We start from the raw sequence: 22,296 nt of genomic DNA on the forward strand, positions 1-22,296 counted from the left end.
AACTGAATGGCTAGAGATAAGTGGAAGCTACTAGAGGCTGATATCACATGAAGGTGTCCAATGGCGAGGCGCAGTATGCGGATACGCGACATGCGTCCTGACTGCAGCCAGTTGAATATTGAGCAGCGTGAGGGACTAGTGCAGAAACAAAAATATGCAGCAAGTCTGGCAGTACCTTTGAAAAGAGAAATATAGCCAACATTTAATAGAAATTTAGAAAATAGGCGCAGGACTGCCAAGCCTGCTCTGCCATTCATTATGATCATGGTTGATCATCCAACTCAATAGCCTGTTCCTGCTCTTACCCTCTATTCCTTTTCAAGTCCGATATGACTCTTCTTCAGAACCGAAAGGGGTTGGAAAATTGTGTTTTTTGTGCTGTAGACAGAAGGGAAGAGATGCAAATGGAACAGATTTTGAGAGTGCCCACATCAAAAGATGAAGGGGTTTTTAATCCTGGTGAAGGGAGAGATTGACGGTTAGTTGGCTGTGAGATGTTAATTAACTTTTACAACTTTTTTCTTAAACAAGTGAGCATAATGCCGAACTTCATGCAGGAACTATTTCATCTGCACCATGGATTGAATGCTGCAGCTCCAGGAACAACATGCACTATGATTATCTTTAATAGCTCAATGCCTCAAGTGTTCCCTACAGGGCAACAATGGGAAAGCTATTTGACCTATACAGTCATGAAACAAATGTCTATCAGTGTTGCCAACAGCAGCCATATACGCCAGACAATTTAAAAAAAAGAGTTTTGGAAGGATTATTCAGGAAAATATACTCCCATCCATATAAATTTTTGACACTTAAATTAACTGATATAGTAAAAAAAATGAAGTTTTGTAATTTGTAGTTACCCAAACATTCCCCTTCATTGATCTCACACGCATTATCACTGGTTTTATATGATCGATCAGTTTTGTCAACCAGTACAGTTTCTTCACTGGTATCAAGGATGTAGAGCATTGCTAATCCCACATTTCTTGAATGCCTTCACTAGTCTCTCAAATTTCACAAATTACCAGAGATAGTAGGAACTGCCGATGCTGGAGAATCTGAGATAGCACGGCGTGAAGTTGGATGAACACAGCAGGCCAAGCAGCATCAGAGGAGCAGGAAAGTTTGACATTTTGGGTTGAGACCCTTCTTCAGAAAACATTTTCTAACTTGCCTGCTTCCCTGATGCTGCTTGGCCTGCTGTGTTCATCCAACTTCACGCTGTGTTGTCATGAATTACCATGTTTTTTTCACCCACAAACGCACTAATAAAATAGTGCTTGCTTCAGTCATTGCCTTGGTGTCCTATGATTATTTGGCACTTCCATTCTCTCAGTCTGACCTCACAGTTGAATACTGTAAATGGTCATTTATCTAAATGTCCAGGGAATGTAATTGGCCTGAAATCACAGTTGACAGTGTCTTCAGTTCTTCAAAGTTCTTTTTCCATTTCCATTTCCAAATTACAAAACTTCATGTTTTTTTTTACTATATCAGCCATACTGTCTGCAACAACTGAAAATGAAGAACTCTTTTTTTTCCCGCAGAAGGTCACTTGGACACTTCAGCCACGCTTCCTCAAGCTAAAATTGCAATTGTTAATTCATCCATTCCTTTGGAGGAATACGAACAAAAATTTTAAATTTTGCTGCCATTTTTTCTCTTAAAGTTCTGTGTTATTTTTCTGCCATTGGAATAATTTGTTTTTGTGGGTCTTTTCATCTCCAAACTTTTTATTGGTGTTATTTTAACACCTTTAATATCAGTCTTGAGTGATGGAACATTATAAACTAAGGGAACTTTGACTATCTTACCATCTGTAAAGTTCAAAATCTGTATTTTTTTCCCTTGATTAATCATGAACCAGTGAAATTCAAATGCACTTTCTTTGTGATCTGTCAGCTTTTTACGTACAATCCTGTAGTGCATTGGCTTAGACAATTGTGTTCAAATCAGTATTGTACTTCTTATCACTACTGTCCTTGTTTTGCATACAATTATTTTGGGAGATACAGGGATTCAAATACTTATGTCATTTTCTATCTACTTTTCACCTTTTCTTCCAGCTGTGGAAGTTTTACCTCATGCCCATGAAGTGTGTCTTTTCTATTTTCACAAATTCTTCTTCTTGCTTCTTCCTTTTCTGCATCTTTACTTCAGTTGGAGGAAGACCAAAATGTCTTTCAGTATGTCCATGCTCTTTAGCATGCCTTACCACTCAGTTTGAATCCTATGGTTTAAGGTAACTAGGAACAAAAACAGAGGTTGAGTGATAATGGGAACTGCAGATGCTGGAGAATCCAAGATAACAAAGTGTGGAGCTGGATGAACACAGCAGGCCAAGCAGCATCTCAGGAGCACAAAAGCTGCAGCTCCACACTTTGTTATCACAAAAACAGAGGTTGCTGAAAAAGCTCAGCAGATCTGGCAGCATCTGTGGAGAAAAATCAGAGTTAACGTTTCAAGTCCAGTCACCCTTCCTGTGGATTATTTCATACTGTTCTCACACACTAAGTGTGACACAGAAAAAACAGCAGAACCAGTGACAGACTCTGCTACACAATTGTACAATATATGGAATGAAATACTAAATGCATTCTTGATAGTTCCTTTGCTCTTAAAAGAATAAGTGGAACTTAAAATTCCTGGAAAAAGAGGATTTGGTTTTACATATATTCTTTCTCAGCCACAAAACACCCAAAAGCACTTCACTACTAATCAAGAGCTTCCGTAATGCAATCATGATTGTAACATAGGAAATTTGACAGCCAATTTACGCACAATAAACTCCCACAAACAAGCAGTATGTCTTTATTATGTTAATCAAGGGAAAATATTGGTCAAGGCATTGATGGATTACTCATTTTATTCAAAATAGTGCAATGAAGTCTTTTATGGCTACCTGAGTGTGTGGATCTGGCTTTGGTTTAAATTCTCAGCAAAAAGACACCACCTCTGACTGTGTAGCATTTCTGTGGTGCATAACAGTTGCAAATTCATCTGTCCGTGACAATATGCGTGAGAGTATTCACACACATTCCTGTGGAGACAAGCTCAGAAAGTTTCCCAAAGGAGATAATGGGAACTACAGAAGCTGGAGAGTCCGAGATAACAAATTGTGGAGCTGGATGAACACAGCAGGCCAAGCAGCATCTCGGGAGCACAAAAGCTGATGTTTTGGGCCTAGACCATTCATTAGAGAGGGGGATGGGGAGAGGGTTCTGAAATAAATAGGGAGAGAGGGGGAGGCGGACCGAAGATGGATAGAGAGTAGATAGGTGGAGAGCAGCGTATAGGTAGGCAGGGAGGAGATAGGTCAGTCCAGGGAGGACGGACAGGTCAAGGGGGCGGGATGAGGTTGGTAGGTGGGAAATGGAGGTGCAGCTTGAGGTGGGAGGAGGGGATAGGTGAGAGGAAGAACAGGTTAGAGAGGTGGGGATGAGCTGGGCTGGTTTTGGAGTGCAGTGGGGGGAGGGGACGAGCTGGGCTAGTTTTGGGATGCAGTGGGGGAAGGGGAGATTTTGAAGCTTGTGAAGTCCATACTGTCCTCTCCACCTATCTTCTCCTCTATCCATCTTCGGTCCGCCTCCCCCTCGCTCCCTATTTATTTCAGAACCCTCTCCCCATCCCCCTCTCTGATGAAGGGCCTAGGCTCAAAATATCAGCTTTTGTGCTCCTAAGATGCTGCTTAGCCTACTGTGTTCATCCAGCTTCACACTTTGTTATCCAGGAAGTTTTCCATGTTGTGTTGCAACTCCACCTTGCTAAATGTGATTGATTCAGAACAGATCTAGCACCTCATAATTGAATCCATGAGATGCTGTGGGTAATTCATAGCGGTAGACTTGCACTCCTCCACAATCTGTGAATTTATGCCATATCGCCCACTCTACTAAGCCAGCAGACCCGAGTGCTGGAAGCAGCACGCCAGTTAAAAAGACAAAGCTAAAGCATTTGCGTCTATCTTCAGCCATAAATGCCAATGGATGATTAATTTTGGCCTTACCCTCAGATCCCCAACATTACAGTGCAAACCTTCAACTACTTTGAATCACTCCATGTGTTATCAAGAAATGGTTAAGGGTGCTGGATATTGCAAAGACGACAGACTCAGTTCTATTCCAGCAATAGTACTGAACTTGTGGTTTGGAAGTAGCCACCACACCCTCCCCTCCGGGCCATAACACTGACATCTACCAAATAGTGCACAAAATTGTCCACAAAAAGCAGAACAAATGTAACCTGGCCAATTTGAGGTTGTGTAGCATAATCGTGAATTGGAAGGCAGGAAGGTAGAATTTATTTTGTATAAGAAAGGAAGAAGAGTGTGTGGTTCCTTTAAGAGATAAAGTGTTTTTCTAAAAGTAGAGATTTATGCAGGAATACAGTGCCTGTAAGTAGCTGAAGATGTACAGCCAGTTCTGAAGTTGAAATGTATCAATTGGCTATGTGTTTGGAAACCTCAGGCTTGTTTAGTGCTTTGGCAACTAGCTAGAATCAGCTAGTTAATTTAGACCAAGCACTTAGCAATCGGAAGCCAATTGAATTTAAATCTGATGGATTTGACAACCTCAGACCAATGCTACTGTCAGAAAATTGAGATATCATCCAAGATGTATAAGGAGAGGGTTTTTTGAAAATCGGAGTGAGAGAAAACTGCCATCTGAGAAACAAGCATTTAGCTCTCACAAGAAATCACTAGGCTGTCTAAGAAAGCATCATCTATCCATAAAAGGCACCACAGCATTTCTAGTTGAGAGTCCTTACAGAAAGCTTCACAGAGAAAACATCCCTGACAGCTGAATTAGCAGAAGAAAGGTGTTTATGACTTGAGAACAGCAGAAGAAAGGTGTATAGACTTTGAGAGATTAATTTTTAATTTGTTTTCTTATTATTTGAGTTTATGTAAGTGGGACTTGTATTAATTGGAACAGCATATCAGTAGAATTTCGTTCAGTTGGGGAATAGTTAGTAGTTAAGGGGGAATTGTTAAGTTTGTTAGTAATTCTGTTGATTTGTTCACTGTTAGGGTTAAATAATTTTTTTTTGCTTGTTACTTATAAAGTGAATATCAAGGATTTACTTTCATTTTACCTCCCCTTCTCCATAACATTGACCTACTGATCAACTCTCTAATATTAGCAAAATGATTGAAGAGGTCATTGACAGTACTTTCAAGTGACACATGCAAAGGAACAACCTGGACACCAGTGCTCAATTTGAGTTGCACTAGACTGTCTCAGTTCATGACCTCCTTACAGCCTTGCTCCAAACAGGAACAGAAAAACTGGATTCCAGAGGTAAGGTAAAGTGAGAATAACAGCCCTTAACTTCAAAGCACTGTTTGACCAAGCGTGACATCAAGGACCCCTCACAAAACTGGAGTCAGTGGGAAGCTGGAGAAAAGCTGTCGGCTTGTTGGAGCCCTACCTACCACAAAGGAAGGTGGTTGTGATTGTTGGAGACAATCATCTCAGTCTTAGGAAATATCTGCAGGAGTTCATCAGAATAATAAGAACCAAAAGAACTGTGGATGCTGTAAAACAGGAACAAAAACAAAGTTGCTGGAAAAGCTCAGCAGATCTGGAAGCATCTGTGGAGGAGAAAACAGAGTTAACGTCTTGGGTCTGGGGAAAGGTCACCGGACCGGAAACATTAACTCTGTTTTCTCCTCCACAGATGCTGCCACACCTGCTGAACTTTTCCAGCAACTTTGTTTTTGTTCAGCAGAATAATATCCTGGAACCAACTGCCCTCAGTTGCTTCTGCATTGACTTTCCTTCCATCACCATATCCGAAGGAGGAATGTTTGCTGATGATTCCATGAAATTCAGTACTATTCATGATTCCTCAAATACTGAAACAGATAATGACCATCACCAACAGAGAATCTAACATCATGTCTTGACATTCATTGGCACTACCATTGCCGTATCTCCACTATTGACAACCTGAGGATTCGACTGTTGTACCTCCTCTATAAATACTGTGGCTACACAAACAGATCAGAGCCAGGAATTCTACAGTTAGTAACTCACCTTCTGTCTTCCTAGTCCATGCCTGCAATCTATAAGGTGGAAGTCAGGACTTTGTTGAAATAATGTCCAGTCTGAAGAAGAGGCATATTGGACTTGAAAAATTAATGCTGTTTCTCTCACCACGGATGCTGCCAGACCACCTGCATTTCTCTAATATTCTGTATTTGTTTCAGAATTCCAGCATCCTCAGTATTTTACTTTTGTTACGGAAAATCTCCATTTGTTTGCGTAGTGTAGTTCCAACAACAGGCAAGAACTCAACACATTTCAAGACATTGTAGCCTGTTTGATTAGTGCCCAAAGCATGACCTGCCCATCTTCAAGATCAACTTCCTTCTCCACCAAAGCATAGTAAATACTATCTGCAAGATGCACTACAAGAAACTCACGAAGCCTCTTTCAACAGCATCATCCAAACCCTCGTTCTCTGCCACCTAGAAAGGGCAGTTGATGTATGGGAATACAATCCCCTAAAAGCTCCTCTTCAAGCTACACACCATCTTGATGTGGACATGTAAGACCATTCTTTCATGGTTGCTGGGTCACATTTCTGGAACTCCCATCCTACAGCAATTTGGATGCCCCTAAACATCAGGGACTTCAATGTTCAAGAATGAAGCTGAATGCCATCTTCTCCAAGGCAGTTGGGGATGAGCAATAAAAGTTGTCCTAAGCAGCAACCCCCTCATCCATGAATATAAAAAATGCAATAGTCTCAGTATCAACCTCTGTGGTTTATAAGTCTTCATCCAATGCAAAAATAACTTTTACCACTACACTCTCTCTCTTATTCCTCAACCAGCTTTTTATTCCTGCTGCAATTAACCCTTTATTCCATAGACTTCAGCTTTGCTGGTAGGTTTATTATGTAGCAGGTTATCCACACCTTTTGCAAATCAATGTATGCTGTATCCATCACAAAACCATCTCTACTACCACTGAAATGTTCCCTCACTCCAACACCAGTCATCCTTGTGATTACCATTTACATAATAAATTACAGTAACTTGCAAAGGCTTCTTTTACAGCACCCACGATTTCCAACTTCTTGAAAGTCAATGACAGCAGATGCGTGAGAACACCACCACCTTTAGATTTCCCTTCAAGTCACCCATTTTCTGACTTAGAAATATATTACTGTTCCATCATCAACTTGGGTCAAAATCTTGGAATTCTCTCCTTAAGCAGGAGCAACATCATAACCAACACTTATTGCTGCCTTCTGAACAGCATTAAGATAGCCAATAAACAGTGACCCTCCATTTATTCTCATATCCCAAAAGAAACTAATAATTTTTGTATGATTATGTGTAAAAAATAAAAAACCAATCGGCTAATCATCCAGTTCTATCTAGACATGTTGCCACCTTTTGTACATTAGCACGTTTTTCACCTGACCACTAGAAAATTAGGAATCTCCTAGGAGAAGAAGAAGCCCAAAAAAAACAAATCCTTAATTAAGTTAGAATGAAAACTTCACCAAACTGCAGTGGAAAGCAAATAAGTTCAAAGAGTCAACCTGTTAACTTACTCCAATAATTTGCGTTTCTCAAGAGCTCATCCAGTTCCCTTTGAAATCATTGCTATTTCAAATTATTTTGCCTTCATAATACAGAATGAACGTTAAATAATGTAGAACTTGTTTTTCATTGCAAGTTATTTCCAGTAATGTTGATTTACTAGTTTTGCTTGTTCAAAGTTTTCTCACATTTAGGAAATATTTTCTGGCATTCATGTGGTATATTTTAAATAATGCTTTTATTGGGCAGAATTGCTTCCCAATCAATAAAAGTCATTGAAATGTTTTGTCAGGCCTAAGCACTGCAGCATGGTCTGAACCAAATTCAGGCTTGTTTGTAGCTTGCCTATTCCTCCTCTATTTTGATGTTTTTCTCTGCTCTTTCCTGTTGCTTAGGCTGTTCCACCACCTAACTTTGAGATGCCAGTTTCTATCCCAGTGTCCAACCAAAACAGCCTGGTATACAGTAGCCCAGGAAACTCATTGGGCAATCACAACTTAATGCCACTGGGGCATCCTTCTCTGCAGAGGAACAGTATGTCTCCTGGAGTAACACAACGGCCACCAAGTGCAGGAAACGGAGGTAAGATTCAGTGTCTTTTGTGTTGACTAAATTGTTCATAAATGAAAAGTCAGAATCACGTTTTTTAGAACCTTCACTAATGTATTGCTGTCATTTGACACATTAAGGATATAGTTTACATGTCTTTCTAAATAAAAGAATATCCCATGTTTTGTAGGTGATTAGAAAGAGTAGCAGAGATAATGAGCTAAAACATTTGTAATTGTATTTATGGCGACTTAATAACAAGCTTAGGGTTATTTATTTTGTTGAGAAACCTAGGTGAAAATCCAAGGCGCTTGATACAGAACATCTTCCTCAAGGTTAAAAAGCATGAAGGAGAGAAAAGTCATGACAGACAAATAAAAATACTGGAAACACCGAGAACCTACCTTACATTTTAGGCTCATACACTTTGTTAACAGTAGAAAATATTTCACATAAATTGAATTTTAAAAGTAACTTATCTACAGAAATGAAAAAGGACAGCTGAACAAAGAAAATGCCTGATAACTTACAGATCATTCAATGATACAAACAGGAGATAATTGAAAACATAACAAAATCAAGAAACAAAGGATATAAATGCAAGCTCTAGATGTATTTGTCTGCAGCCAGAGGAAAAGTGAAAAAGAGAGGTGAATGATTATAAACTTGAAAAACTTTTAAAGTATAGCAGTCTCCAGGCTTCTTGTAGAGAAACATGGAGGCTAACATGAATGTTTTAGTCCAGCCAGTCAGCCAGCACATCATATCAAGAGGGTAAATGTTCCCACCAAGAGAGGTTCCCTCATCAAACCCCATTTCACCTTTTCTTCACTTGTAAAATAAAATAAGATGATCAAGTAATGAATATTGCTGAGAAAATAGACATGCTGTATAAGGCTTTCACCTTGCATACATCGGAACAGAATCACAAAAATACCAAAATATCAAAGGGAACAACAAGTTATACTGCATGAGAAGAGGATGATGAATGGTTGGCAGATGGACTCGGATTGGCAGAGGTTTCGCCATGGAACAGTTAGGGAACAGTTAACTGTCAAATTTTTGATTTTAAAGTCAAAGAAGGCACTTTGACTGTAATTGATCAAGGCATTGTTCTGGGGAATGCACAGGGAAGTGGTGGCCTCCAAAACTCCTGTTTATTGCAAAAGACAATACATGGAGACATTTCTTCTATTTTGAAAGGATAGGGCCCTATATGTGAATATATGTAGCTTCAAGGATGCATAATTGCAAGCCTGACTCAGGATTGTATCGCAAATGCCATTTGCTCACAGCAATTATTGGGCACAATGATTTGAGTTTTGAAAGCATTGGGTTGGTTGAGTACTTCTTACAAACAAGTGAAAGGATACTGTTTGTACAATTTGCCAGTCATTGGGATATAGGGCCTACCCAAGGGCAGCACACCACTAAAATTCATACAGCACGTTATTCATTTGCGTGGTACACAGACTATCTTTTGGCTAGACAATGAACAAAATCGCTTGTGTTGCTTCTGTACTGGCTTCGCCTGTTACTCAAATTTTTGAAACACCTTGTTCTTCCAAAGTAATTTGAGGTACGCTGTGTAGTTTTCAGAACACAAGTTTGCATGGATATAGTCAGCAACAATCTGATCATGTTCTCAGGATAGCTTTGATGTTCCCTTATTTTAGCGTCAAGTTTGCCCTGTGAGCAAATGGTTCAGGCCCTATTTATGATGTCACCACTAAGCCCGAAGAATCCCAGTAGTTACATCCAACACCTCCACCTGATTTTGCCTTGATGGGCACAGGATAAAAGCTTTGATGGCACATTGCTTTTCAGCAATACCCAAGTCCCATGTTACCAAGCAACTGAGTGATATAATTATTATGTAACAGTCTGCTTTGTTTTTAAGAGCTTGTTGATTTTTGGAATCAAATAAAGATAGGCAAGCATATGAAATAAATATCATTTACACAGTTACTAATCCTGCTTGCAACAAACATCCTAAAATCCTTCATATGCAAAAGAATAGTGGTGCAGTTTTTGTTCTTCCATATGTGAGCACACCTTCCATTTTGCACACAACTGCTGAATGATTAGTTAACAATGTTTTTTAAAATTTGTTGATAGAATATTATTTGTCAGGGCACTAGGAAAGCTGCCTATCCGTTTTAATAGGTTTACGAATCTTTCACATCAAGCTGAATAACTGGAAATCCAGTTTACCATTTCATCTGAGATAATGGGAACTGCAGATGCTGGAGAATTCCAAGATAATAAAATGTGAGACTGGATGAACACAGCAGGCCAAGCAGCATCTCAGGAGCACAAAAGCTGACGTTTCGGGCCTAGACCCTTCATCAGAGAGGGGGAATGGGGAGAGGCCCCTCTCTGATGAAGGGTCTAGGCCTGAAACATCAGCTTTTGTGCCCCTGAGATGCTGCTTGGCCTGCTGTGTTCATCCAGCCTCACATTTTATTATCTTACCATTTCATCTGATGACCTTGACAATAGGAAAAATTATTTGCTTTGTTATACTTCCAACTGGGTCATAACACAGGACACTCCGTTGTTAATGAGGGTCATATTAATCATCAATAGAAAGTAAAATCAGATTGTGTAAAACAAACATCTGATACAAATCCTTAACTTTCCCACTAATTGGGTTAGGTTAAAATCTGTTCTATTTTTCACTTGAGGCAGTGGTGCTGAATGTACTAATGCACTCATCTTAAAAACAATAGAAATGTGAGTAACTGTAAAACTCTTTACCCAGAGAAGCAGACCATTGTGTTGCTTATTTGTTTTTCCTATGCCTTTGTTGTTTATCAGTGGACACAGATGTGTGACATAAACTGTTTTGCTGCCCTCTAGTGTTCTCATTGCTTTCAATGGAGGGAAATCATTCTTCAGTCTTACTCAACACAAGGCAGTAACATCACCCCCTGAGATATTAGCTTGTAGCCGTAACATGACAATGAGACTTTAAGCTTTGCACCGTCCTGTTATTAAAGCTTTTATTATTTTTTTAAAGTTGTAAATTTCAAATGAGTTACCATTTGTTCACAGCTCTTTCAAAGACTTAAAAAGCATTTGAGTGAATGTATGTAACAAAAAAATTAAAGTTTAATAAATAGAGTATATTGACCATGTGACCACAAAGGCTATTACATGTTTATGTTTGCTTAGACTAGTCACGATCTTGCATATTATAGATATCAGGGGAATGCTTCCGAAGTGCATCACATGCTTGAAAGCTGTGAGTCATGCCGCTCAGCTGTAGCTGAAACTGTATAGATGGTGTTGACATAATGTTGACTGTATACTATTGAAATTAGCATCACTTGGGTACTTTGAGTTGGTCGTTTGTCCTGACAAGAGATGCTGAGGGTATGTTTAAGAAAGCAAAGGTGGAAACGGTTCAGCCAAGTCACTGCAGAGCATATGAGAGATAATGGGAACTGCAGATGCTGGAGATTCCAAGATAATAAAATGTGAGGCTGGATGAACACAGCAGGCCAAGCAGCATCTCAGGAGCACAAAAGCTGACGTTTCGGGCCTAGACCCTTCATCAGAGAGGGGGTATGAGTTGCTGTAACAGCAACTCATATTCCGCCTGGGAACCCTGCAGCCATATGGTATCAATGTGGACTTCACCAGTTTCAAAATCTCCCCTTCCCCTACTGCATCCCTAAACCAGCCCAGTTCATCCCCTCCCCCCACTGCACCACACAACCAGCCCAGCTCTTCCCCCCCACCCACTGCATCCCAAAACCAGTCCAACCTGTCTCTGCCTCCCTAACCTGTTCTTCCTCTCACCCATCCCTTCCTCCCACCCCAAGCCGCACCCCCAGCTACCTACTAACCTCATCCCACCTCCTTGACCTGTCCGTCTTCCCTGGACTGACCTATCCCCTCCCTACCTCCCCACCTACACCCTCTCCACCTATCTTCTTTACTCTCCATCTTCGGTCCACCTCCCCCTCTCACCCTATTTATTCCAGTTCCCTCCCCCCATCCCCCTCTCTGATGAAGGGTCTAGGCCCGAAACGTCAGCTTTTGTGCTCCTGAGATGCTGCTTGGCCTGCTGTGTTCATCCAGCCTCACATTTTATTATACTGCAGAGCATATGTTGTTCAGGTTTTCCCAATCGAGAGAAGTTCTCAGATGGATGCAGGCTTGGTAGGCTCACAGTTTGGTGCTCTCAGTAAAGCTGCCGTTATTTCATACTCTATTATTCAGCTTGGATACAATAGTGATCAGAGACTGAAATGGACCAACCAACTAAGTATTGTAGCTAAAAGACAAGCTCAATGACTGCAAATTCTGAGGCTCCTTGACTAATCACCTGACTCCCCAATGCGCGCCTGCTATCTACAAGGCATAAGTCAGGAGTGTGCCGGAACACTGTCCACTTGACTGAATGAATGAGTACTGCTACAATAACACACAAGAAGCTTGACAACATCTCTGACAAAGCAGCACACTAGATTTGCACCCCATCCAGTATATCAGCTTCAAGTTTAACTGCCTCCACAACCAGCAACTGCATTGTATACCCTTTACGAGATGCACTCTGGCAACTCACCAAGGCTCCTTCTACAGCAGTTTCCAAGCAACAACCTCTGTTAGCTAACAAGAGCACCAAGACACTCACCTGCATCGATCAATGTGTAAAAAAAAATTGCACTGCAGGTGTACCTAAACTAGATTGACTGTATTTGTTCAAAAAGGTAGCTCAGCACTACCTAAGAAATATTTTGTTTTTAGAAAAGGGAAACATGGACAATATATGTTCCCTTGATGCTTGGTGGGGAGGGGTGTGCCTTAATGGTTACCACAGTATCTGCTGTTGCACTTGTTCTTATGCAAAGGTAAAATGTTCACTTCATGCATATCCTTGAGCCTTGTCCAGAGACACAGACGCCTATGCAGATTCCATAGAAGTGCCAGTTTCCCCTGCTTGATGAGTTCAGGTGGCATTGCATTAACATGTGGAGCTTTGTTATTGTCAAGTGATTCAATAACTTTTTTACTCAGTGTGCTCAATCTCCACAGTTACCATGACAGCCATAGTTTCTTTGCAGTTAATGCTTACCCACTGTTCTCCCTAGAGTACAATTCAAGAAAGTGTTCCACTCGTCTTTCTAATAGTTGGCAACGGCCTTCCCCACTTTAGTTTTATTTGACCATGGACTTGTTACCTTTCTGATGCCTTCCAAAATGTCCCTAACACTCCCTATGTGAACAAATGTCTGGGTATTCTGGCAAAGCTGTAACTAAGTAGTTATTAACACATTGCCTAGATTTGATGCGCATTATTATGAGTGACCCTTGGTGCATTCAGAGTCTTCTCACTCAAATCTCTTCTAAATAGCGAAAGCAGACCTGTTGACTTATTGGTCCTTAACAAAATTCTTCAATGACTAGACAGGGTAGGTGCAAAAAGCATTGTTCTTCTGGCTAGGGAGAGAATGGTCAAGAACCAAGTGATACAATATCAGAATAAGGAATGAATAATTTATGACTGAGAAGAAAGGAATTTCCTTGCTGAGAGGATGGTAATTCTTTGGAATTCTCTTATCGCAGAGGGCAATGGGACCTCAGTCATTGAGTACATTCAGAATGAAGATCAATAGATTTCTAGACACCAATAGTGTAAAGCATTATGTGATTAGTATGAAAAAAATGGTCTTTAGTTAGGTGGTCAGCTATGGTAGAGGTAAATGATGGAGTAGGTTCGACAGAAGGAATGACCTCCTCCAGCTCCTATTTTACCATGTTCCATAAAAGTGATGCTCACCTTAAATCAGCCAGCATTTTCCCAATCTTGCTTCTAATAGTGCAACTAAATTAAATGTTCAGATAATCACTGGTGGCACCATGGTGTATGAGCTAGTTGCACCCTAAGTTGCTGTAAGGTTGATTTGCTGCCACCATCTTAAGTTTTGATTGAGGTCTATAGGGCTTTCTTCCTCTAATATAGTAGAGGAAAACCACTAGTTAGTCTAATGAGAGGAGACTCTTATCTTAAACAAGATGTAGTTTATTGCAAGTTAACAAGCAGGAACTTGATTAATTTATGGTGCAATATTCACCATTTGAGCGGCTTTCTCTGAAATCAAACCTTGAGTTGGAATAAGTCTGACAATGTTTAGTCAGCAATTCTGACAAATGTCCTGTCTATGATGAGTTCTGATTACAAAGCTCTATTGGCACAATTTCCCACATATCTGAAGAACTCATTCGTGAAATCATGGAAAGATTTCCCTTGGATGCTAAATGCTTCTGTTAAATCTTGGTTTTTCATGAATTTTATTCGTTCCAAGATTAAAGTTTATGCCAAAAGCTTGTCAAACTTCATCAAATTTGTCTTCTTTAAAATGTCACCAGCTACAGTCCCAATTCAATACAAAAGTGTGTTCACTGTTCAGCTGCAAATATAGTGTCATGTTTGGAAGCAATTCTGTTTTCTCCAAGATGCCCAGTTTGTGTTCAATCTGACCTAATTCTGAACTTAAGTCTTATTTCTGCTGGTATTTTTTCCAAATGTGATCATTGATTATTCTTACCTTATACTTTACAATTCTGCTGTGCCTCAACAATGCTTTAATGTCTGTGCTTTAAAATCTTTTTAATCCTGCATTATATCAGTGTTACTTTATTCTCTTTATCTAAAAGGCTTTTGAATCTGCTGTATCACAATCTTACTGTATTTTCTTTATCTTAAAGACTTTTAGCTGTGCAGTTCAGCAACACTTTTTTTTCTGTTCTGTTTACTGGAGGATTTTCATCTAAAATTGAGGATTCCCATTTACCATGGCCTATTAAATGATTCCTATCCTCTTCAATAGCTTTACTGAATGAAGATTCCCATTTGCTTTAACGGCTTTTCCAATGAAACATTGGTGTCTCCGACTCTGATTATTACTTCCTGCCATAACCATGGCTTCAGTTAAGCAACTGCCACTCTTATTGTAGTGTTGTAGTCACCTTACATTCTTCTTCTGTTGGATCCTGTCTGTTAAGACTTCTAATTTGTCCGCTTAGCACTTTAATTCCCACTTTATAATGTTTCTGGTGGTGCAACCTCAATTTAAATTGCTTACATTGCCCTTGATTTCCCTTATTGTAACTGTGTCTCATGCAGCAACAGTCACTCCAAGCTGTAAGTACTTGGCTTATGTCTGCCTTTCCCAGCCAGTAAATGTGCTATTTTCTTAAGATATACCTTTTGCCGTCCTTGAATTTCAACTTTTTCATGGATCCTAACCCTATTGCACTTCTCTTACAAGGTCTGAAATGCTTTGAAATTGGCAATAGTTTCACCCTTGTTTGATCTTGCCATATACTTGTCTGTGAAGCTATTGGATTGTTAGTTCCTGCTATGACAGATTGTCATTTTTAATGCTATGACTGGAGGTTTATTCTACTTTTCCAATATTTTGTTCTGAACAGTAAAATCAAATTCCAATTTATTGTTGCTGCTCTCCACGTTGAAAGTATGCAGCTAAATTAAATTCTGTGGGGGCTGTAGTGGCTGTAGCCTTAAGAGTATCCTACCCCTTGCCCAGGATTTTCCTCTGTATTCTTTCCCCTGCTGGATGGCTATATAATATTGCTCTTTCAGTAATCAGTTCTTGGCAAGCCTGGTCTCTTGTAAGAAATCTATGTTAGTGCTGAACCTACTAAGTGTACCCCCAATGTTGCCTACTCTGCATCAGAGAAACCAAATGCAGACAAGGTGACCACTTTGCAGAACTCCCCCAGTCTGTGCACAAGCATGACCCCGACCTTCTGCAGCATCCTGCTTACATGCCCACATGTCTGTCCTCAGCAAGCTGAAGTGTTCCAGTGACTTACAGAGCAAACTGAGGGAACAACATCTCATCTTCAGATGAGGCACTTTACAGCCTCCTGGAATTAATATTGAGTTCAAAGCCTTCACATTGTGAACCATTTCTTTCCCTTTCTTTTTGGCTTGTTACCTTCTGTCAGCTTGTACTCTCTCCCCTGCCCACCCGCACCCCCCATCCCAGTAGGAGTGTTTGTCCTTTCAAGTCCTGCTATTCTCACATTCCAAACACTTGACCTGAACTAGCGACATCTTTTCTCCACCAGCACCCAACACCACTAACACCCCTCCGACCCCACCCTCCCCAAACTATAGCAGAAATATTGGAGCCTCCACACTTTCTTCGGTTCTGATGAAGAGCCATCTAGATTTGAAATGTTAGTTAGCTTTCCCACTATGGATGCAGTCTGACTGGCTGTTATCACCAGTATTTGTTGTTTTCAGTACAGATTCCAGTATCTGCGGTAATTTGCTCCTCCATTTTATCCTGTATATGATTTCAATCAGCCAGAAGTTATTTATCAGTCCTATCAGTGCTTATTGTCCTGACACTGCAACTTTCAATTCGAAAAATTGGCATTTTCCTTCTTTTCATTTGTTCACCTGATGTGATTCTGTGTGAATTCTATTCACTGGTTGAAGTATCAAATACTTATTGAGAAGATGAACCATAGCAGCTTTGTTCCCTACTAACCAGAGTCTACCTGACTTGAGATGGGTGGGAATAGACACAATGATCTCTGTCACTATTAGAGACACATATGCTCCATCCTCTACACTGTTTGCGTTGGACACGTTGCTTGCACCTGCTGTCTCCGGTGTTGTATTAATGCTCTGCAGTGAAATAAGAGTGTCTTCCCCAGGGGACAAACCTGAGGTACACAAATGTCAAATTCCCTCTCACAGCTGAGCACAAAGAAATGCAAAGCAGAAAGTTTACTGTCATCTTGGTTACAGGCGTTGCCAGAAAGAAAACATATTTAGACATCAGATTACCTTCGGGCTCCGCTTCAGATAGTTTGTCAGTGTTTACTCCCTTAGCCTTCCATTCTCCTGAGGTATCCACAAGAGAGTCAAACTATTTACCAATAGCAAGGAGTTTGGTTCATGTGTGCTAGGGTATGTCCACATGCCAGTGGACATGACCACTACATGAACCAGACAGCTCCAAGTACCTCTGAAGCTTTAGCCTTGGACCATGAGAGACCCAGATTCCTTGTATCACTGTGAGAAGGCATAACTGAGGACTTACTGATGGATAGATAGTGTACTGACAAGAAGAGACTTTTCTATTTGGCCCTTTTTTTTGTATTGATGCTAGCTAGTGTAATTGAGAAGCAAACTGGCATTCAAAAGTGGAAAACATGCTAAGTATCTTTACTCACACATCAGACTTATATCATCAACCTGTTGGGCGAAACACCATTTTAAACTCTGGCTTTATATTGTAAAATTTTCTCTATCAACAGTATTCACCCTGAGTTTGTTGTGTTTTCTTTTCCTGTCATTGTTCCTAATCAAAACGTATGTTTTCAATTTTAGGTGGCCTGTTGGGTGGGGACCTCGCAACTACTGGTGCAGGCACCAGTGCAGGTACAACACTATTTAATTGTCTTAACACTTAATTCATCTGAAGTTTTGACTGTTTTATTTTTAGCAATTTTGTTTTAAATGAAATGCGTGTGGTTTGAATTTGACATTATGCTTTGGAATATTCAGACATCTACAGCACAGTAGTACGCTACATCAAAACCGTGCAGTCTGGACAGTTAGGGAGGGGTAATAAATACTGTCTTACCAGTGAATGAATATTTTAAGAAACTAAATACACAGCACTGCAGTGAAGCAATAAGGAACAGCACCACAGCATAAGCAGCAAATGACAGACAGAGCTCAGCAATCCCACAGCCAACAGATCAAATCTCAGCTCTGCAGTCCTGCCACATCCAGTTCTGAATGGTGTGGACAATTAAACAACTCACTGGAGGAGGAAGGTCCACAAATATCCTCATCCCCAATGATGGAAGAGCCCAACACATCGGTGCAAAAGATAAGGCTGAAGCAGTTGCAGCAATTTTCAGCCAGAAGTGCCAAGTGGATGATCTATTTCAGCCTCCTTCAGTCCCCAGCATCACAGGTGCCAGAATTCAGCAAACTCAATCCACTCCACATGAAATGAAGAAATGGTTGAAGGCACTGAATTCTGCAAAGGCTATGGGCCCTAATAACTTTCTGGCGATAGCACTGAAGGCTTGTGTTCAGAACTTGCCAATTCCCTAGCCAAGTTGTTCCAGTACAGTTATCACACTGGCATCTTCCCTATTCTGTGAAAAAATGCCCAGATATGTCCTACACACAAAAAGCAGGACAAATCCAGCCCAGCCAATTACCAACCCATTAGTATACACTGGGTCATCTCTAAAGTGAGGGAAGGCGACATCAACAGTGCTATCTATCAGCCTGTGCTCAGCGGTGACCAGCTCACTGATGACCAATGCGGGTTCCACCAAGACCACTCAGTTCCTGACTCATTACAGCATTAGTTCAAACCTGGACAAAAGAGTTGAATACTCGTGGTAGCCCTTGACATCAAGGCCACATTTGATTAAGTGTGGTATCAAGGACCCCTAGCAAAACTGGAATAAAAGTGTAGCAGGCATCAAACTCTCCATTGGTTGAAGTCATATTTAGCACAATGGGAGATGGTTATGGTTGTTGGAGGTCAGTCATCTCAGCTCCAGGACAACAATACAGGAGTTCCTCAGGGTAGTGTCCTAAGCCCAACCATCAGTCAGCTGCTTTATCAGTGACCTTCCCTCTAACAGAAGGTCAGAAGTGGGAATGTTTGCCAATGATTGCACAATGTTCAGCACCATTCACGACCCCTGAAGCAGTCTATGTTTAAATGCAACAAGATCTGGACAATATCCAGGCTTGGACTGACAAGGGGCAAGTAGCATACATGTCACACATATGCTTGGCTATGACCATCACCAATAAGAGACCATCTAACCACTATGCCCCTCCATGTACAATGGTGTTACTATCACTGAATTCCCCATTGTCAACTAGGGAGTTACCGTTGACTGGAAACTCAACTTGACTCACCACATAAACGCTGTGGTCATAAGATCAGGTCAGAGGCTAATAATACTGCAGCGAGTAACTCATCTCCTGACTCCAAACTCTGCCTACAGTCAATAAGTCACAATTCAGGAGGGTGAAGTAATACTTCCCACTTGCCTGGATGGGTGAATTTACAACAGTACTCAAGAAGCTTGACACCATCCAGGATAAAACAGCTCATTTGGTAGGTACCACAACCACAAGCATCCATTCCGTCCACCAACAATGTTTGGTAGCAGCAAGGTGTACCATGTACAAGAAGCACTGTTGAAATTCACCAAAGATTCTTAGTCAGTAACTTCCAAACCCACAATAACTTTCACCTAGAAGGACAAGAGCAGCAGGTACTTGGGAACGCCACCACTTGCAAAATCCCCTCCAAGCCACTCACTATTCTGATTTGGAGATATTTCACTGTTCCTTCACTCTCACTGGGTCAGCATCCTGCAACTCTCTCCCTAAGGGCATTGGGGGTCCAATTACTGCATGTTGACTCCAGAGGTCCAAGAAGGCAGCTCACCACCACTTCAAGGGAACCGAGGGATGGGCAATAAATACTGGCCAGCCAGAGATGCCCACATCCCACACTTGAATTTTTTTTAAAAATGGACTGAAGATTTGCACTCAATTCTGCTAATTTGCTAATCTCAAACATATTGCAAGCAGAAACCGTTGAATGAAGCACTGTCCCAGAGCTGACAATCGCTGTTTGTTTCTGATGTATCTCACTTATTTTGATTGAAAACTGTGGCATATTTTGATGTATGTCATCTGAAATTCTATTGCATATGTTTAGGTGAGTTTGTAATCTTTGTTTTTTTAATCATAAATCTCATTCTCAGCATTTCCAGCATGTTCACAAATCTGGGCATTTGTCCAATGGTGGGAGGGTGGGAATGTTGGCAAGACAGCTGATCATGGGCTATTTTCACATGCCTTCTCTTAACTGGCTGAGAGCAGTGTTGGTAGGCACCAGAGACAACTTTCATATTTGTGTTCTTGGCTGCATCTAACATGTACTAGGATAACCAAAAAAGAGAAAAATTCTGATGAGAAAAGTACACCATAAATATCCTTGTACAGTTAAAAGTTTAAAGTATAAAATTAATGAAAAGTGATGCTATAGGATTTTTTTGTATTTTCTTTCTCTGCAGTGAAAACTAGTTAAAAATTTGCACTGTTAAGCTATATTTCTGCCTAGCCTATGAACTGTGGGTGGTGTTTTCTTGCCTTTACCACAAAAGTTCACATGTATTGTCTACAGTTCTGTATCATAGATTATAAAACACAATGAATTACAAATACAGGCCAATAAAAACAATAAGTTGACGAGAGTGTTTTTGTTAACAAATATTAGCTTAACAAATCTGTTCCATGTTTTCTTCATATTACGTTTCTTTTGATTAAAAATGATAAAGGCCATGTCAACTTTTGACATTAGACATTGTATTTTAGATCGAAGAGAGTTACAATGCTACGAGATGTAGATAAACCCTTATTTTGCACATGCACCAGCTCAAACTATAAACTTTTTCACATATTTAGCATAAGCCCACAGTCAGACACAATAAACAATTATCTAAAAATGACCAAAGTCCCTGAAAGCACAATTAAAGTTGATCATGAATGTATTACAAAGAACAACAAAGAAACCTACAGCACAGGAACAGGCCCTTCGGCCCTCCAAGCCTGCGCCGATCAAGATCCTCTGTCTAACCTGTCATCTATTTTCTAACGGTCTGTGTCCATTTACTCCCTGCCCATCCATGTACCTGTCCAAATATATCTTAAAAGACGCTAACGAGTCTGCGCCTACCACCTCCACTGGCAACACGTTCCAGGCACCCACCACCCTCTGTTTAAAGAACTTTCCACGCATATCTCCCTTTGAGCTCATGACCCCTAGTAATTGAGTCCCCCACTCTGGGAAAAAGCTTTTTTCTATCCACCCTGTCTATACCCCTCATGATTTTGTAGACCTCAATCAGGTCCCCCCTCAATCTCCATCTTTCTAATGAAAATAATCCTAATCTACTCAGCCTCTCTTCATAGCTAGCACCCTCCATACCAGGCAACATCCTGGTGAACCTCCTCTCCAAAGCATCCACATCCTTTTGGTAATGTGGTGACCAGAACTGTACACTGTACTCCAAATGTGGCCGAACCAAAGTCCTAAAGAACTGCAACCTGACCTGCCAACTCTTGTACTCAATACCCCGCCCAATGAAGGAAAGCATGCTATATGCCTTTTTGACCACTCTATTGACCTGCATTGTCACCTTCAGGGAACAATGGACCTGAACACCCAGATCTCTCTGTCCATCAATTTTCCCTAGGACTTTTCTGCTTACTGTGTAGTTCGCCCTTGAATGTGATCTTCCAAAATGCATCACCTCGCATTTGCCTGGGTTAAACTCCATCTGCCATTTATCTGCCCAACTCTCCAGTCTATCTATATTCTGCTGTAATCTCTGACAGTCCCCTTCACTATCAGCTACTCCACCAATCTTAGTGTCATCAGCAAACTTGCTGATCAGACCACCTACACCTTCCTCCAGATCATTTACATATATCTCAAACAACAGTGGTTCCAGAGATCCCTGTGGAACACCACTGGTCACAGGTCTCCAATTTGCGAAACTCCCTTCTACTACTACCCTCTGTCTCCTGTTGCCTAGCCAGTTTTTTTTTATCCATCTAGCTAGCACATCCTGGACCCCATGTGACTTCACTTTCTCCACCAGCCTGCCATGGGGAACCTTATCAAATGCCTTACTGAAGTCCATGTATATGACATCTACAGCCTTTCCCTCATCATTTCTTATTAAATGTGCAATGGAAAATAACGTCTAATTTTAAAAATCTGGTGTTCAATGCAGAATAACCATATGAGGCTTACTTATATTGCCTGCAGTGTCAAAGGGCAGAAAGGGCTGTGGGAGTGAATGGTCTTCAGGGGACTTCACTGTCAGCTCTGATGTCATGTTCAGAGAATGTAAAGTTTTGAATTAGTCTCGTGTCCACCAGTTTTTAATAGAAAGCATAAAAAGTAATCTTTCTTCTTCATATGCCTTTTAAAACAGAATGTGTTCAGTCCTTATTATTTAGCTTTAAAATTGTATAACAAGTAAAGTCACATGAAACAATCTTTTAAGCGATGTATTTTGTTTTGTAAAAGCAGTTTGGAGAATTTGCTTGTTGTGATAAATGGAAAATC

The 22,296-nt window shown here is 40.6% G+C and overlaps 1 protein-coding gene across 12 annotated transcripts in view; it reads left to right on the forward strand.

Annotated features, from left to right (window-relative positions):
- Positions 1–22,296, forward strand: part of mef2cb (myocyte enhancer factor 2cb) — a 301,354-nt gene that overhangs the window by 243,530 nt on the left and 35,528 nt on the right. For all 12 annotated transcript variants that reach the window (XM_059644758.1, XM_059644757.1, XM_048526644.2 and 9 more), the window contains 2 exons: positions 7,957–8,143; positions 17,496–17,546. In XM_059644758.1, coding sequence (XP_059500741.1) covers positions 7,957–8,143; positions 17,496–17,546 — 238 coding nt within the window. The remainder of the gene's footprint in view (positions 1–7,956; positions 8,144–17,495; positions 17,547–22,296) is intronic.

Source organism: Stegostoma tigrinum, chromosome 3 (genome assembly GCF_030684315.1).
Source record: "Stegostoma tigrinum isolate sSteTig4 chromosome 3, sSteTig4.hap1, whole genome shotgun sequence".
In the NCBI taxonomy this organism is placed as follows: domain Eukaryota; kingdom Metazoa; phylum Chordata; class Chondrichthyes; order Orectolobiformes; family Stegostomatidae; genus Stegostoma; species Stegostoma tigrinum.